This window comes from Hydra viridissima, unplaced genomic scaffold (genome assembly GCF_058129835.1).
Source record: "Hydra viridissima isolate aposymbiotic clone 2 unplaced genomic scaffold, HvirCarnegie_v1 scaffold_1, whole genome shotgun sequence".
Lineage (NCBI taxonomy): Eukaryota > Metazoa > Cnidaria > Hydrozoa > Anthoathecata > Hydridae > Hydra > Hydra viridissima.
Genome location: NW_028324300.1, coordinates 39107478 through 39126160, shown reverse-complemented (window position 1 = coordinate 39126160; position 18683 = coordinate 39107478). Strand labels below are relative to the sequence as shown.

The 18683-nt window shown below is 29.3% G+C and overlaps 2 protein-coding genes across 3 annotated transcripts in view; one reads left to right on the top strand and one right to left on the bottom strand.

Moving 5' to 3' along the window:
- The window catches only part of LOC149894894 (uncharacterized), a 315082-nt gene that overhangs the window by 132815 nt on the left and 163584 nt on the right, over positions 1–18683 (bottom strand). The window lies entirely within an intron of this gene.
- Positions 8509–18683, top strand: part of LOC145192258 (NACHT, LRR and PYD domains-containing protein 3-like) — a 36040-nt gene continuing 25865 nt past the window's right edge. Inside the window, exons 1-3 of one of the 2 annotated variants that reach the window (XM_090076693.1) lie at positions 8509–9581; positions 9675–9944; positions 12109–12228. In XM_090076693.1, coding sequence (XP_089932819.1) covers positions 12114–12228 — 115 coding nt within the window. In that variant the 5' untranslated portion in view covers positions 8509–9581; positions 9675–9944; positions 12109–12113. Of the gene's footprint in view, positions 9582–9652; positions 9945–12108; positions 12229–18683 lie in introns of both variants that reach the window. The other variant, XM_090076694.1, reaches the window with a different exon arrangement.

Sequence of the window (18683 nt, the reverse complement as noted above, 5' to 3'; positions counted from 1 at the left end):
AATAACTGTTTCAATAAGTAAAACTTTATCAAAAAGTGGAAAAAAATTATTATGCGTCACATATGTATAAAAAAAACTAATATAAAAATTATAAATAGCCTGGAAAAAACTCATTAACCAAAGTTACCTCAAATTATCATCTTGCCCTGTATGCAGGGCAAGATGGCGACTTTTAAAAAAGTAAATTCCATTATACCATTACCTTCCCAAATAACACGATATCATAAATTCTAGTTAATAAGGTATGTAATACAAACGGTTATGTAATTTTTTAAACAATCAAACTATATATTTATATAGGGCTATGCAAAAAAAAGTCTATTAATCAGTTCATAGCAAATTCCAACACAACAAAATAAAGCAAATGTCATACAAATACTTTAATGCATAATAAAGCAATATAATAATGACTAAGCTACACAAAAGTTATTACAATACAAGTTTATGGTAAAACATGTAATTTGGCGAAACGACAAACGAGTCAACTTGCCCCACTCAGAGTCGGACTGGCTTGTGAAAACGGCCCGGGAAATTTTGTCACGGCGGCCCACTTCATTGTATGTTGCATATATATATATATATATATATATATATATATATATATATATATATATATATATATATATATATATATATATATATATATATATATATAGAGGGGAGCCAAGAGCCTTCACGCCGTCCATGACAACGACTATGATTAACGCCCTTATTTTTCTAAATTTAACTATATTGTAAAAAATATTAGTAAAGGACTTTTTATTTTTAGGCACATTACTGTTTATTTATTATTTAAAGTATGAAAAAAAAAATTTAAACTTCCCAGCCTAAATATTGATAAAAATAAATATTTCTAAAACACTGCTGTTAGTTGGAGTCTAGAAATAGGAGACATAATCGCTATTCAATATTGACTAGTATAGCAACTTTTTCATCGTTTGACTAGTCGATGCCAAGACATCAATTATTGCATCGTTATTAATTCTCGGAAGAACGTCTTTTTCACAAGATATCAGCATGAATGACTGTAAATTTGACTGGCTCATCAAATTTCTTAATCTGTTCAAAATATATTTTAATTTCGAAAATGACCTTTCACAAGCAACTTGTGATGAGGATAATGTCAGCACAAATTTTTAAGCCAGAAACAAATTTGAATACGCAAGACTATGCAAGTTAAACTTCTGGAGGACAAAGTAACAACAAACAATACATTTTGTGCAAGATTTGCATTTATTTCTGTGGCTGTCACTGTTTTCCACTTCTGGGATTGTAAAGACAGTTTTAGATTCTTCGGATTTATATTGTTGCATGTTGTCCGAGACAGAGTCAGATACTTCCGTGTCAAATATCAAGTTATATTCATCTTCAAGAGATATTTCGAAACCTTCCCATTTCCTTGCAAAGTCCGATAATTCCGTTTGAAGCTGATCTTTTGTTACATAAGCATCAAACTTTCTGAACAACCCATTCAGATGCTGCAATCTGCCACTAGGCATTTTTTTCAAAATTTTTGCAAAATTTCTTGGATCTAAACAAGATAAATCAGCATATAGACTACCATGCTCTGAGAATCTCTGTTTTAAACTACTGATTACTTGATCCATTACCATGTTGTGAACATTGATACGAAATTTATCTTTTGCACTTTCAAGTAGTTGATTTGCTCTAATTCTTTTCTCTTTCAAACCAGTCTGAACTTCAATGTCGAGATTCCTTTTTCCCAGTTCACTATTCGCAAGTTCTGAAAAGTTTGTAGCTGTATTTGTATGTATATTTTAATTGTTTACAGCACAGATATTTTTTGGAAATAATTTTAACTTAAAAATAAGTTATTAATAATTAATGACTAAAAACGCGCTTGTTGAAGTTTTTACGTGCTTAACGTTTTTTAAACTTGGTAGCACACTTGCTAACGCTTGTACTAACACCGCCTAAAGATAAAGCGCGCATGCTTAAACTCACTATTAATATAATACTACTTTCGATCAAGTCAAGATGGCCGACAAAATTTATAAAATTACTCATGTAACCATAATTTTGAAAATAGTGACCGAATATCACAGTAATCGGTAACGTTTTGAGGTATAGGTAGTAGAAAGCTAACAAAATTTAAACTAAAGCTGCCATAAATCCGTAACCCATCAACCAATCCGACTGAAATTTTATCCAAAGTTTGGTGTGGTTGTAGGCAACATTTGTACCAAAGTTTATCAAATTATATAGAGTGGTTCTCATTCTACAAGTGTTTTTATTGGCGCACTTTGAAGTCACTCAGTTTGAAGATTCAAATGAAGTTATTTTCCGCGGACAAAATAAAATGATTTTAAAATTTGCATCACAGGGTACCTTGAAGTGTATGCTATCACTCCATATAAGTGGCGTTCTTGGGTCTGCTAGGTTGACATTTTCGTGATCCACGCCATGGATAAAGATACTAATCACAAAAGTGCTCTTTTAGAATGTTTTTAAGAGATCCTCTGCCATAATTAAAGTGTGTATGGTAGAATTTGTAATGGCTAAACATACAAATACTATATGCATTGCATATTGTAGCTATATAATGTGTAATCATTAGTAGTTATACAATATTTTTTGTAAAATAATGCAGCTTGTTTTAAGTTGACTAAAAATATGAATAAAAAATCATTTTTATCTTTTTGTGTAATGTGCAGAAAACATCAGTATTTTTTTTTTTAGAAAGTAAGATGAATGCTGACCAGTGTTATTTTCGTTAACAAAAACAAATAGAAAAAAAACAAAAATCAAACAAGCCGAAACGAAATAAGAACTGTGAAATTTAAAAAAACGAAAGAAAAACGAAATAAAAACGAAAAAATGTTGTTTTTTTATTAGGGACGATAATTAAAGATTATCTTCAAACTGTTTGGGATACCGTAAGTAGAGTAGTTACAAGCTTCCTTTGCTGTAATTTTCACTAAGCTTAAACATAACATTTTAAAGACATAAGTAGGACCAGTAGAAAATCACGATAAAAAAAAGTGAGATAAAATACTGGAGTTAGCTTAATTGCTAAAACCATTTCCATAGTAGACAGATACTGTGTAAACCAATGGCAGGTCTTTGTCCCTTATTGTGCCTGCTCGTTTGGAGCTTGGGGCTCACATACAGCAACTTTGGGTTATGTCTGTCTCACGATCACCTCTTGCAGATTTTAAGGAGCGCTTCGATTACATTTAATATCATGGTATGTACAGGTTTAATTCTCTTCCAGCTGTAGCATCATTTTTAGATCCATCAGTGGCAGATAATAATTAATTAGTCATTTATTGAGCGGTAGAAAGTGGAAATCTTGATGACTTTTGTTCTTTGTATGAAGCACTTTAACCATTTATCTAGCTTATGTTTTTTACTAACAATACACATTTGTAAGCAATTCACCATATTATTATTGATAAAACATAACGAATTAGTTGTGGTTTTTATAGTTATCTTCCTGATACCTGATCTATCAACTCTAAAAGAAACAGCGATGTGTTTTATTATCAGCAGTATTGGTGCAGCTTGCTGAGAAAATGGCTTAACCTCAAATGAAACAACTTCCATATGTATTTTCTATATTCCAACTGGTTCTAAGGAAAGTAATGTCAGTAAGTTGGAAGTTTCACAATCTGATGTGCAATTTTCAGCCTTTTGTTGAATACCATAGCTGTGCCCTTTTTTGAGTACCATAACTCAATCCAAGTTTGCTGAACAGATCGGAGAGGCATTGTAAATTTAAACTGACATGGAGTAGATTTAAACGTGTAGAAGAGCATACTCGACATGGAGAGCAACAGATATCCTCTGTAGTTAATTTAACATTAACTTTGATATGCAGCCCTAGAAACAAAAAGGAGTCAACAAGTCCAAGACAGTGACCATAATCCTGTCAAAACGGCTATTTTCATAGCTGCAACTTTTTTTAAAAACATAATTGGCTTGTTCTACACTATCTTAAGAGCTCCAAGTCACAAGAACAACTTTTGTTTTAAGTATGTATGTTTTTTTACAACCTGCCAACCTGGTTGTGCAAATAGTAGGAAGTGCGAAAAAAAAAAAAAAATTTGCTCTAAATTTGCAAAAAATGTATAATAATTTGCTCTTATTATATTTTTGAAAAGCTTTTTCAAATCAAACTGAAAAGGTTGCTAATAGTGATAGCTACAATAGAATCTTAGATTTAGAAATTAACAAATGATTTTAATGGAAGGAGATTACTATTTGGTTATGGATGATGAATATATGCATAAACTTAAAAATTGATTTTTCAAATCTTAGCACACAAACCATATACATTAATACTAAGCAAATAATAAAGGTTTGGATCGAGTAATATGACAAAAAACCTAGCGATTTCTCTGGTTAACAGAATAATGGAAAAATTTTAATAAATTGAGACAGTTTCAATTCATAGTAATTTTTTCTTGTTTTTGTGTTGATTTTTATTTTTTTCAAAAAAAATTTGAAAGGAGAAAAAAAAAGGTTCAATTTCACCGACTTATTTGTAGCAACAACAATTTATAAAAATAGCAAATTTTAATAAACACTTAAATTTACGTAATAAATTTGTAAATGGTATTTCGGATGCATTCATATAATTTTATCTAAAACTATTTGTATTTAAATACTTCTCAACTCTTATTACTTGAAAAAAGAGAAGCGCAAATTGACCATTTAAACTAAAATACAAAGCTAAAAAACTTAAACTTAAAAAAGTGCATATTAAAAAGAGTGCAATTAATATGTAAAAGTTGAATTTATTTGACGAAAATTGTTGCTTTGACTTTTTGATTTTATGAAACAAAATGTGTTAAAGTTTAATTAATTTGCAATAAGAAAATATTTTTTTATCAGTTAAAATATTATTTCATTTCATAAACTTTGAGTAAATGAAAATTTTTAGATTTAAGATTGTTATTTTTTGTTATGCTGCTTGTCGTGCTGATTTAAGCTGTTTTGTCTCCAAAACTTCGTCATCAACGTGTTTAAACTTTTCACTTATTTTCATTAGGTTTAAAATTTTACGTTGAAAGTTTTTAACTGAAGTATAACTGTGTTCTCATACTTCGCAGAAAGTTCACAAAACTACGTCATCAAAGTGTTAAAACTTTTCATATGTTTTCATTAGGTCTAAACTTTTACGTTGAGAGTTTTAACTGAAATATAAATGTGTTTTAATACTTCGACCACTTAAAATGATTACAAAAGGCTAAAGATGAGAAATTCGATTAATAGCAAACTCAAACTCACAGCAGAAACTGCAGAAAACAATCAATAGGACATAATGATTCATATAATTGGAACATAAGTAATGAATGCGCGAATGATTTATATAAAACTTTGACTGAAAACGGCTACAAGATTTGATCGATGGAAAGGTTGGTGAATTAGAAAATGAAACGGCAAAAGGTGTAGCAAACTCTAAGATTAATTTATAACTTATTTCGGAAGCATACGGGAAATCATAACTGTATCAGAATACACACTTGTTAATTCGTGCTGGAAAAGAATCATACCTCTACAAGTTGAAAACCTGCATCCCCCCCTTTTCTTTCAAATTTCAAGAAAAAAAGAGAGATACATCAACTGTATGAAAATAAGGAAGAAATTATTATGAGAATATTAGGAGAAATAGAGAATATGAGGAGAAATAGAGAATATGAGGAGAAATAGAGAATATGAGGAGAAATAGAGAGTCACATCGAAAAAAGATGCTCGATCAAAGGTACATAAACGCTTCTTAGGAGAAGATTCATAAAATTCTTTTGTGAGTTTTATTTACAGTTGAATTTATTCCATTATAACAATTTAACTCCAATTTTTTTTCTCATAATTTGAATGAAATTAAATCAATTCCTGGGTTTTATAAAGGAAAAAACCTTCTTTTGATAAGTTGTCATTAGTTGATTAGTTGAGTGAGCGAGTGCGTTCTCCTCCGTGATTGTTTTGTTTTTCGTTTTTGCTTCCACCTTTCTTCATCAAAATTATACATGCTAATACTTGTGAAGATCAAAACAAAAACCGAAAAACTTAGAGCGGTCATAATCGTTTTAGCAAGAATACAAACACGTGAGAAGACCTGATACTTACAAAAGAAACATGATTCTAATCTCAGTGCAAATTGAAGCAAGATGATAGTAAGCGATAGATATTTACTTGGTCACCACGAGCATCAAATTTGTGAAGCAAAATAAAATCATGAATGTTTTTTTTTTTAATCGAGAAAATGTTTACAACTTTCAATGAAATCCATAAATAACTTCGTGGTAACATTTTCGAAAAAAGTTTTCTGCTTCGATTGAGAAAAAACTTTATGTAATTTAAATTCAGACAGAGTTCCCAAGACAAAATGTTTTAGCAAGTGCATTGTTACACCTTACAAAATAAATTCGTTTGATGAAAAGATTGAAGCACGGAAAAGTATGACTTCAGTTGTTTATTAATTAAAATTTTGTCTTTTGACAATTACTGAATTATGCGTTGTTTTTATTTCCTAAAACTCAAAGTGTTTTCTTTCGTTTTTTGATGAATATAATTTTTAGATTAACCAATTGGATATGAAACAGAAAGCTCTATGAAGCCTCCTTCTAGTAAGTTGTTACCCATCTTTGAAGATTTTTTTGCTGAAATGCAAGTTCCTATCGTTTGATTTTATTGTTTAAATGAATTTAAGCATAAAATCAGAACTGGACAGTGTTAATCCCGTTGAGTTTGATTTGATAAGCGAGATAAGTTTTTAAGGTGAATTTGTGTAATAAAATTTGTATGATAAAACGTTTAAAATTTTACTAACTACAACTTTTACTAAAAGCAAATTTTACAAAAATCTTATTTTTTTAAATATATATAATTATATTTTTCTATAATATAATATTATATAATCTTATATCTTTCAAAAAATTTTATTTAAATCTTATTTAAACAAAATCTCAAATGCCACTGATACTCATTGTTATGCTAATATATTAATTTTGTGTTCACTTTTGAGGAATTTTAATATCTTTTTAGGTGATTGAAGGCATAAGTTTTTTTCATTGTTACCTCTTCAGTATCTTCAGTCTTTCCTTAAATTGTTTGTAACTAATATTGCTTTTGCTTGTTACTAATATGTTTTTATCTACATGAAGTGCTAGCATTTAGTGCAATAATTGCTGAATTTAAACCAAGTGGTTACAAACAGAGATATGAATTTCCAACTTCTTTGCAATCATTAAAAATGGCTGCTTAAATCATTGAACTTTTGCTATGTTTTCCCTCTATTTCACTTTTTTTTTCAGTCTTGAAGCATCAGACCAATTACATTGTTCAACTACAGATGTTTCGGTCTCCTGCTTATGTATTTCCTTTTTTTTATTTAAAATATAAATATTAGCATTTCACTTATAAAAAGCAGTAAAGCGTAAAGTGAGTTGTAGGACTTCCATTTCTTTCAACTGCAGGATGATGATGCTAAAATAGGTTTTTTTAACAAGACGAGGCTGTTAACAAGACGAGACTGTTAACAAGACGAGGCTGTTAAAATAATCGTTTTTTTAAAGATGTGTATTAATTCAATTTGGTCAACATGGTTTAATGATAATTTCTAGATTTCTTTTTTTTTTATATGACCCATTACTCTGTGATTTTTTAAAATAATGAATAAATATAAAAAGGGTAAAAAAAAATAAAATAAAAGTATATCGTTATTATGATAAAGAATAGAGTTTAAAACATAAACTATTTATTATAGAAATAATCATATTATTATATTTTTTGAATTTGAATAATTATCATTATTCAAATTCAAAAAATAGAAATAAAATCAAATTTAAATATATAAGCTCAAATTTTCTGGTCAGTATTGTAATAAATTAGTCATTATTTTTTGAAATATATGGTCAGTATTTTTTGGTCAGTAAATATATTTCTATTTCATGTATTTTGTTCTTCTCTTCATCCAGAAACCTTTTTTTTTTATCAAAAACAAGTTGCTTTTTTTTTCACATTTGTCAAAGTTTTTTTTATCAACTTAAAACCCTGGATCTAACTATTCGGCACCATATATCAAACTTATAAATAACTTTGTCTTTGGCAAGACCATAAAAATCTCCGCAAACGCATAAGGGTTGGTTTAGACCGCAATTGTGAGATAGATAGAATGCGCAACCTGGTTGCAGATCCGGCTTACCTGTCGCACAAGTTATCTGATGGAGACCAGGTAGCAAAACGCAGCACAAAAAACAAACTCAAGCTGAACAAGCCAACGCATTTCAGCCAGAGTTTCATTGACATATCCAAACACTTAGTATATGACTTCTAGCATCTTAAAGCTTAATATTGCGGCAAGGCGAGTTTATACACGGACAATTTGTTTTTTCAAGTTGAGACTGAAGATGTCTATGAAGACATGCAGACATACTGGTAGTCCATATTACAACACAAAAAACAAGGTTGTTGCTATAATTAAAAATCAATGAAGCATTCAAAAAGTATGCTCCATTTAGGAGGCCAGTAGTACCAGTAAACTCTAGGCCAAGTGTGTTCAACGAGCAGCGATCAAAAAAGATTTTCGCCATGAATAGTACAAGCAGAGTCTTGACGAACGCAATCAGCTCAAGGGCTATGACTTAAATACGCTGTCGCCTCAGAGGAGTTTCTCGAAGAGAATCCAATCTGTTGGTTAGCTCTTCACTAACAAACCCGCGTGATGGTCTATCAGCTAGCACAATGCTGGTTGGTTCCTTTGACAGATAACATTTTTCGCAACCACACTACGACTTCCACCCTAGAGTTTACCTAATGACACAAATAATGGGCTACATTTAGCTTAGAGGAAAAAAAACGGCTATTTGAGTCCTAGGACACGTACTAAAAGCAGAAAAAACAGGTTTTTATGCACCCGCCTTGGCTTTTCTTGTATCTAAAGTCTTCTTCCCCGTCAGACGAATCAGCTCGTTGTTGAGTGTACGCACAACTTCAGGCAAAGCTAACATCCATTCAGAGCTACACTTTGAAGAACCCCAAGCATTAGAAGAAACTCTTTTGCTCATTGATGTCAAAGTGATTTCTTAGCAAGTGTCCGGTTGAGTCGCTCAACAATGTTTTGGTCTCGGTTTTGTTGAGATTTGGTATATATCCACCTTGCCACGAAATACCTGCACATTTTGCTCGGCTTGTTATTGTCTAAAGTCCCCATTAACTTGTGACCTGGGTATTCCTGTTGCAGGTTTTGATAATTAAAAGGTCCCAGCTTATATATTCGTTTTAAAGCAGAGCTTTTTTCTGTCATGGCTTGAGCCTCCTTAACTCGCGAGAGAAAGTAGACAACGATCAGCGCGTTTTTATACGTTTTAGGACCAACCTTACAATGCGGTAACTTCCTACAGTACACATTATTTCTGGAATAGTTTGGCACTCCATACTCCGTCAAGACAAATCAATGATTTCAAGAGTTGAACTTTAATATAGTCAGCTTAAGAGTCAACCGCTATCTTTTTATACAAATTATACAAATGTAAAACTTATGAAAATCTCACCACTGTAATAATCGATATATAAAACTATAGAAAATTGCAGTCATACCAAGATAGTTGAAGTTAGTAAGTAGTTTTAAATACTCGTAATGGTCCCTTCGGGGCTACCAACTTTGTATTTCTAATTTTCTCTCCAGTTAGCAACCATTTTTTTTCTAGACCTTATATTTTTGCATGGGTGGATATTGTGGTTAACATTTACTAACTCGACCTTTGGTTGGAAGTAGATGTAAAATCGAGGCTATACTAACATCGTTGTTTTGCTGAAAGTAAACGAGTGTGCTCCATCCAGCCTGTCACACAAGAGGTATTACATGACTGCAGAGATTCTGGGAGTACTCAAAATATAAATAGATGATTTGGGTAGTCCAGTGCAAGACTGTAGACTCTTTGGCTTCCTTTGTTTAAAAAAGATAAAGTGTCAAATAGGTAGGCATTTAGTTTTAACAAATATTGCTTTTTGCTGACAGAAAGGTTAATGATTTGAGAAGGTTTTCCTAACAGGGCTTGACTTTATTAAAATTTTTTTTTTTTTAGATTCTTTTTTTTCTAATTATTAATCACTACATATTTAAACATTTTCAAACTTTGAACATTTAAAAGGAAAAAAGTTTAGCAAACCAATTTGTCATTTAAAGTTTAACAACTTACAAGTGATTTACTGAAATACAGACCAGTAAACATCACCACCTTAAGTTCATTTAAGAGACAGTTCCTGACAGCAATCTATTGAACATTTTAAAAAATTGTTATAAGATATTCATAAAAGTCTTTACAAAGTTATTAAAAATTTTATTACATTTGTAAAATTATATTATTTTACATAAAGTACTTCCTTTTGATATGCTAGGTTCAATAGGTAACACTCTAGTTAGAACAATCAATGAACAAACCATTTTTCATACCCAAGGATGCAATAATACATTACACAATATTACTGACCCTTACATGTCACCAGCAAGTTCTTACTTATTACCTGAAAATTACTTGCTGAACCATAATTACATGAGATATTCAGTCAGAAACTTTTCCTTTATTGTTGCCTTTTTTTATTCTGCAAATTTTTTAGGTTTAAAAAGGGCTGTTGAGTGCATATGACAGTGTAGCAGTGTCAAAATAATATGATGACAAGTAGAGTATCATCATATCAAGGGCAGAAATAAACATACTCATTGATTCTTCAGAACAAATTAATTGGGAAATCTAAAACTGTGTTAAAGTGATGCTTTTCATTTTTAAAATATTTGTAATATTTCCTCCAAGAAATATGTTTGTCTTCAAGATCAACTTCTCCATTGAAATGATCAAGTAAAATATTCTCACTATGTCATCATTTTTCACTCTGTTGAATGATAATGAATAACGTGCAAATTTCTATATCAGTCATTTGAAACAAATTGAATTTAAAATATTTTGCATGTTTATACATATGGAATTATAAGATTCCTGAGATAAATCTGCATTGCTTCACATACTTAATATTATTTTGTTTCAATCCTTCAAGAGATTGCACAGAAGTGCTATTTGATTAAATCTGTTAAACTTATTTTTTTTTAAATGCCAACCAAATATATTCGCTGTTTTAAATCATGAAGAGTTCTGTTTTAACAAAGCTTCAGAAATTTCAAGTTTTTTTTTTACATGGTTTACAGAAATTTGTACTTTGTTTGTTATTAACGGAAAAAACAAAAGCTGAATTCTTAGAAATCATTATTCTGAATATGATTCGATGATTTGGTTAATACAGCTTAAGATTACAAGTAGGCATCTGGTTTTCCCAAAAGTTTTTTTGAAAATTATATTTAGGGGAAAATCTTGATTTAACTATACCACAGAACAAAGTAAAATTAACAAATTAACAATATAGTTTTTTTTGGTTATAGTGCATATATGTATGCAGGTATTTTGAGATAAAAACATTTATGTAGAAACTGTATTTAATTTAAGAGAAATTTACATGAAAACCATTCCTTTTAAACTTATCATTTCTAAGATACATGATTTTTGATTCTGTTAAAATGAAAATTTGTTTTTGTAATCATTAAAGTTTTCTCAAAGAAACACTTTCTACTTGTTTCTATCATTCAAGTTGCAAATAACACTAATTTAGTAGCAATCTAAAGATGATTAATCATTTACATAATATTCATTTACAGGAAATTATAAGTAATTTTAGGTTTTTATATTTAACTTCATCCCCCCCCCCCACCCGTTATACCTTTTCATTATAAGTTTTTAGCAGAAGAAGATGATGTTTTTTTTGTTCTATTAGTCAGTCCTTCATATGAATAAAATTTGAAAGCTTAAGTTTCTTGTTTCTTGTTTGAGTATTGAGGAGTTTCTGCTAATGAGAGTTATGACTTAATGATTTCTCTTTTCAATCAAACCTCTCTATTTTTTAGTCTATTTGTACTATTTGTTTTTCCAAACAAGATTTTAAAAAATCTTTGAGTACTTCACAAAAAATCTTTGAGTACTTCATTTATAAAATGATTCAATATATTTACTAAAATGATATCTGTAAAGTCATATAAAAACTATATATATATCAAAATATGATATTTACAAAACATTCTTGCTTTTGGCACATTAGGTTCAATGGGTAACATCTGCTGCGTTAGAACAAATGATAAACAAAGTATTGCTGACACCCAAGAACTTGACAATATACTACAGAATGCTAACACATCAGCAAGTTGTTTGGATCATGAAGGTACAAGAAATGCTTAAGAGTTTTTTTATTGTTAAGAAAAATTTCAGTTTTTATGAGGAAATAATTACAACACTTGTTTTAAGTTTTCAGTTTTGACAGTCTTTTATTTTTAACTAATATTATTTATTTTTATCATAATACTTCCCTAATGTATTTAAGTAATAGAATACTGTCATTACACAGAACCATGTATAAATTATAGACAAAGCCACATTGTTGAAAATACAAGCAAACTGGGATGAACTCTTATATCAAATGCATTTATATTAAATATTCTGAATGTTTAAGTATGCATGTATTGTATAAATGTGTTTATTTGTATGTTTTGTATCTATCTGAGTATATGTGAAAATTGGACATTATGCATTCATGTATGTACATGACATAAAAGGGAGATTAGGCCGGGTGAATAAATATGAGCAATTGCTTTTACTCAGTAATTGTTCAGCTTTACGTGAATAAAAATTTCAGCAGTTTTCCTCATATTTTTAACCACGTAAAGGTAAGCAATTTACTCAATAATTGCTCAATTTTACGTGAATAAAAACTTAAGAAAATTTGTTGGAGTTTTTATTCACGTTAAGCTGACCAATTACTGAGTAAAAGCAATTGGGTCATTCCATATCAAATCACCTAATGGTCCCCAGGGTACCACCTCAAATTTGCTTCAAATTTTGACCACCCACAGTATTTATGAAAAAAATACAAACCTCAAAGTTTCAGCTTGGTTCACTTAACCGTTCAAAAGTTATAAACTATAGAAATAAACTATATCATTATAATTATATTACATGTATAAAATTAAACAAATATATATTAAAAAATCATATCAAATAATTTAAGACACTGATAACGTTATTTTACGGAAAACTGATTGTATTTATTTAGGGAAAAATCAAAATTATACACCTAAGTCATAGGGCTACAATCATGTCATAAGATAGAGTATAGGTCTTTAAATTTTTTTTGGTGATTGTCTATATATGGAACCTTGCCAGTAAAAAGTTTCATAATTTATTTTAACTGTCTACGCTACTTTCTATGCCTACGAAGTGAATGTAATTTATCGTATTTTTTGAAAAAAGTGATATTTTAACAGGCTGCTGCAAGTGCTAAAACAAATTTCAACACATAATTTTAAATTTTTCTGCAAGTGGTTACTCTAAGTACACAAAAGTGACAAAAAATTGGCACAGCTTGTCTGTTGGTATTGAACTGTAGCGCATTAAAGTTTCCAAAACTTTATCTAATATTGAGTTAGTTAGCAACTTTGAGGTACAAGAACTCAAAAATTGTTTAAAACCAGTCCAAAACACCTGTAAAAATAGATAACTTGGGTGATAAACTATTACCATAGAAAATTTCAAGTGATCATCTATTTTATTTAAAAAGTTATAATCTGTAAAAAATCAAAAAAATCTACGGTAAGCTCCAGATACTTAAATTTCGCCGGTTTCAGTCTATATTGATTCAATTATAACTTTTGAACAGTTAGGTGAATCAAGCTGAAATTTTCAGGATTGTGTTTTTTCCACAAAAGCTGTGGGTGGTCAAAATTTGAAGTAAATTGGAGGTGGCACCCTGGGGCACTTTTGAAAAACTAGGTGATTTCATATGGAATAACCCAATTGCTCATTTTTGTTCACCCGGCCTATTGTATTAAGTAACAGGATATTCAAAAACCTTTCTGATTTTTACAATTTTTATGATTCAACATTAAAATGATTTTTATAATTTTAGTTATAACTCAATTATTATTTGTTGTTCTTTAAAAAAAAAAGATGAAAGTTTAGGACAAGAAAATCTTAGTTATTGATTTCTTAAATATTTCTTTCCTAAAGTTTTTAAAGAACTTTTAAATAATGAAATGCGTTTAATAAAAGTTAATCAAAGTTGTTTAACTAATTTACAAGTTTAACACATGATTGAAGTTTTCTCTGTGTTCTGACTAAAATGTTAAGCTATTTAAGTGTAATCTTTCCTTAAAAAGTTGATTTGAATAAATTTTAGTACTAACATATTTCCTTATATAACAAAACAACCAAAAAAAAAGAGCTTGCCTAAGTTAAATTTCTCTTCAGTAGAAGAGAAATTAACCTAATGATGAACTCACAGAGAATTTTTAATGTCCAGCAAATGCAAGTTTTTGAAGAAGATGAAATTGAAGAATTGTAATAATTTTTTCCTCCTATTTATCTTTTTATTCTATTTATTGGTAAATAAATCAATCTTGATTTCAAAAGAAAACTCTTTCTAATTTTCAAGTTTAATTTATTTTTTTACTTATTGTCTAAATAATTCGTTAACAATGCTAATCAACTGGTTTCAGAGGTGTTGATGCTATTTGCTATGCTAACAAATACAACATGCATTACAAGAGGTTCAACACAAAAAACAGTGGTGTCTTAGACCACCTCTTTTGTGTAAAACTTCTTGTCACATCATGTTTTATTTGTTAGGCTTATGAAGAATATTGCAAAATGCAAAATCAGCTTGAAAGCAAAAATATTTTCTCAATAAGTGTAAAAAAAAAAAAAAGGATTGCAACCAAGAAAAGCTGACTACTAAGCCCTCTTTTGAATTTTTAGAATGTGTCCTATTTTGACAATATTGTTTGACTATCAACTCAGTAACTGTAATGAAAATTAGTATAGTTAAAGATTCTTCATATTGCTGGAGAAAGAATTTCTAGCAGTATGACTTTTATTTAAATTTTAAACACTAACTTTTTAAATTTAGGTTTTAAATAGATTTATATGTCAAATAAAATATTTAATTACATTTATTACTTACATATGCATTTATATGGTAAATCAAATCAAATTAAAGAGCTTACATAAAACTTGAATGATTTTCTAACAGTATGACTTATTTGTTAAAACTGCTAGTTTCACATTACCTGTTCAAATTTTTTTTGAAATCTTTTACCTGTTTGAACTAATATCTATTTGTCCTTAATCAAACAACCAAATTGTTAATCAAATTTCATTTATTACTTACATATGTATTTATCTGGTAAGTAAAATAAAATTAAAGAATTCACATAAAACTCAAATGAAATCAGAAAAATCCTTTGCAAACATTGTTGAGTATTCTCAGCCATAGTCAAAGTAACAGATAGTCTGGCCAGTTGAGCCACATTCACAAGATTCGATTGTTTTCAAACAATAGAAGTTAAAATTTTGAATTTATGTTGAAAAAAGTTAATTTATTGTGCCCAGTCTACTAACTAGTGCACAAAAATCTTTTTTTTTTGAAAAAGTTTATAAAAAACCAAAGTTAAGTTTCTTAATGATGTCGATGGTTTTCTTACAGAAATTGAGAATGGAAGCGTTTCAAACAACTTTAACTGCCAGCAGTGTGTGAAAAAATGCAAATTAGAGAAAGGACTCAAACCCCACATAACAACACATCACTCTAAGAGTGACACTTCAAAAAAGCAAATAAATACAACAACTGATGTTAAACATACATGTTCTGCAGACAAGTTCATAACTTTCATTAAAAAAAAACTTAAATTTGTTGAAAACCATCTTTGCTACCTTCCATTTATTAGAGATGAGCTTTTATTCATTCATTCCATCTAATAGAGGAAGTTATTGAAAATTTTAATGGTGATGCAGAAGTTTTTTATCCACAACTTTACAAAGTTGTTGGTCAGAGAGGTTTTATGAAAAATCTCACAGATAAAACCTCAACTCTTGTAGGATATTACCTTGCAAATCATATTTTGGCTCACTTGACTGAAAATGCCACCTCAATTTTAGTTATTGATAATGAAATTGTGTTAACAGATAAAGAGAAAAATGTAATTGAGTATTTGGGTGGGTATGTATTTAGTACCTTTTATCGAAGGGTACAATATTAAATAAGTTAGCAAACCAGATTTTGTCAAGAAGCACTCTCAATTTCGTTGGCTGGAAAAATTGAAGAAAATGAAGTTAGTTATTTTGACGAGTATAATCATGATACTAATAAAAAATTTACTTGTTTAAAAAATGGAGGTGGTCTTTGGTTTATATTTGTCACTATTTAAAATAGCAGAAATAGCATTCAGAAAGTCAACAAAAATTTTAAGTAAAAATATTGACTGCAGCAAGATGACTGCAGAGATGTTTCAAGATGTTAGAGTTTTATCTCACTTCTTAAAAATGTTTCTTCTGCCAAGGTATCTAAAGAAATATCTGTCAATCTACTAGACCATCTTTTAACTCTTTATATTTGTGTTCACTCATTTTCCTATTCAAAGGACCTTGTAAACTTGAATAAAATATACTTGCATAAAATCAAGTCTAAGATTAAAAAAATAAATTTGTTAAGAAATCAAGAAAGGAACTTTGAACTCCACTGAGAAGTTTAATATAAAAAATAGACATTAAAAAAGGTCATTTTCGTAGCCAAAACATTAAAAATATTAAAAACATATTCTTGCATAAGAACTATATTGCAGCATGATGGAGAGATGCAATTATTAATGAAGTGAAAACCAAATGAAGTTAAGTTTTTATTTTAAGTATCAAATGCTATATAATTAAAACAAGTAGTTTAATAGTTGTAAAGAAATTCTTTTATTAAAATAATTTCAAAATAAATATTGTTAAGAATTTTATTTTAACCTCTCCTTTCTTTGTAACACAACTTGAACTTAAGAGATCACTTTTCAGCTTCTTAGAGAATTTTAAAGGTTAACAATGTACCTTTTGGTGCCCCAATTACCTTTAATTTCCACAAGCTAATTACTCTGACCTTCTTATTGTCCCTAACATATTCCAGTCATGTTTTTGCAAGCTAGTATGGTAATGAAAAGCTTTTAACTGGAAGATTTAATGTAGGTAATGAACCAGGCTTGAGAGTAGTTTTATTTTGATTGATAATTTACATGTTAGCCTCGTAATGCTTTTTGTAAATAAACAATATTTTGATTTTGATTTGGATCTTTAGTTTTTCGTCAATTACTCTATATTTAGTTATGATATGTAAAAAAATTTTTCTCCATTCTTTGTTGGAATCATCATTGGTGGATGATATTTATACTTTTTTTCTTAAATTAAAATACAGGGTTTTTTTTTTGCTTACAAGTGAGCATAAAAAAGATTTAGTGGAAAAGTTCAGTTGTTTGAAAATTATTTGAATAACTTCAAAAAGAAATGTTTGGATATTCTTATCAAAATGGGTTTCTTTCTACTACTACTGCTGCTTCTGATGCTACTACTACATCACATAATACACAGACATAATACCTTTTAACCAACTCAAGAAAGATTTGATAGAAAGTTAAAGCAGCATAAAACCTAAAGTAATGAAGTAATTTTTTGGTATAAAACTAACTTGCATTTTATAAGACATATAGTGTTGCGTTTTAACCCTTTGTGCCTCTCATTTCAGATTCCAGTAGGGTGCTATGACTTTACAGCCATTTACCCAATAATCTAATTCTGAACCATCCTTTAAAAACAAACTACATAATTTAAGGGAAAGACAGCTACAAATTACTTTACAGTTTAGTACATTTGGTTTATCTAAGAAAGTTTTTAAACACATATGTGTTCTGCAAATTATTTTAACCTTTTGGAAATGGAATTAACCAGGGTTGGCAAAAATCCAACCCAACTGGGTTTTTCCTAGGTTTTTGCTAAAACAAATTTGGTTTTTTCCTAACTTGTCATATTATTTCTGCAATAAAGTTGAAATACATTCATGGAACAGTTTAGTTCATATTATAGTTTTATTGATTGTGATTTATCCCAACCTTTATTCCTGCAACTGCACCTTAAGTTATCTTAAAGCAATAAATTAAATGTCGGAGCACTATTTTTTTTTTAAACTACTTAAAAAATATTTGAATAAGTGCAAAAAGAAATGTTTGAATATTGTTATCAAAATACTCTATAGATAAGTTTTATAGCCTTACTCAAAAAAAAATTTGGCAGGTTTGTTTTTAAGATATTGTCTACAAAAGTTTTAATCTCAGGTGTCAGTTTAACCCCAATATCAATTAAACCCATTCCTTTTTTAAACTAAAAAAATATTCTGAAGAGAATCAACTGTTTTAAAAAAGCTGCTTTTGCTATAAAATAAGAGCGCATTGCAGTTATGTTATGCGTTGCAGTATTGTTACAGTTGGAACAAAAGCAAAAAGTTTTTGCAAATAGTTAGAGACTGCAATCTCACTTTACATGTTCAGTCCCTGAATTGGTCATCGGAACTTGAATATACATCAGTTGTGTCATTTAGTTATATTTGAATCTTAACATATAAATTTTATGACAATTTTTATTGGTGACTTTTAAAAGATAAAGCTCACCTTATGTGGTGATTGCTCTTTCTCTTCAGAGTAAACTCTAGTTACAACAACAATATCAGTATCATTTCTTTCCTGGTTCAAAGACAAGGCTTAAACAAACTAAATTTTCATATTTTTCAAATTGATTATTATTGCACATTAAACATTTTAA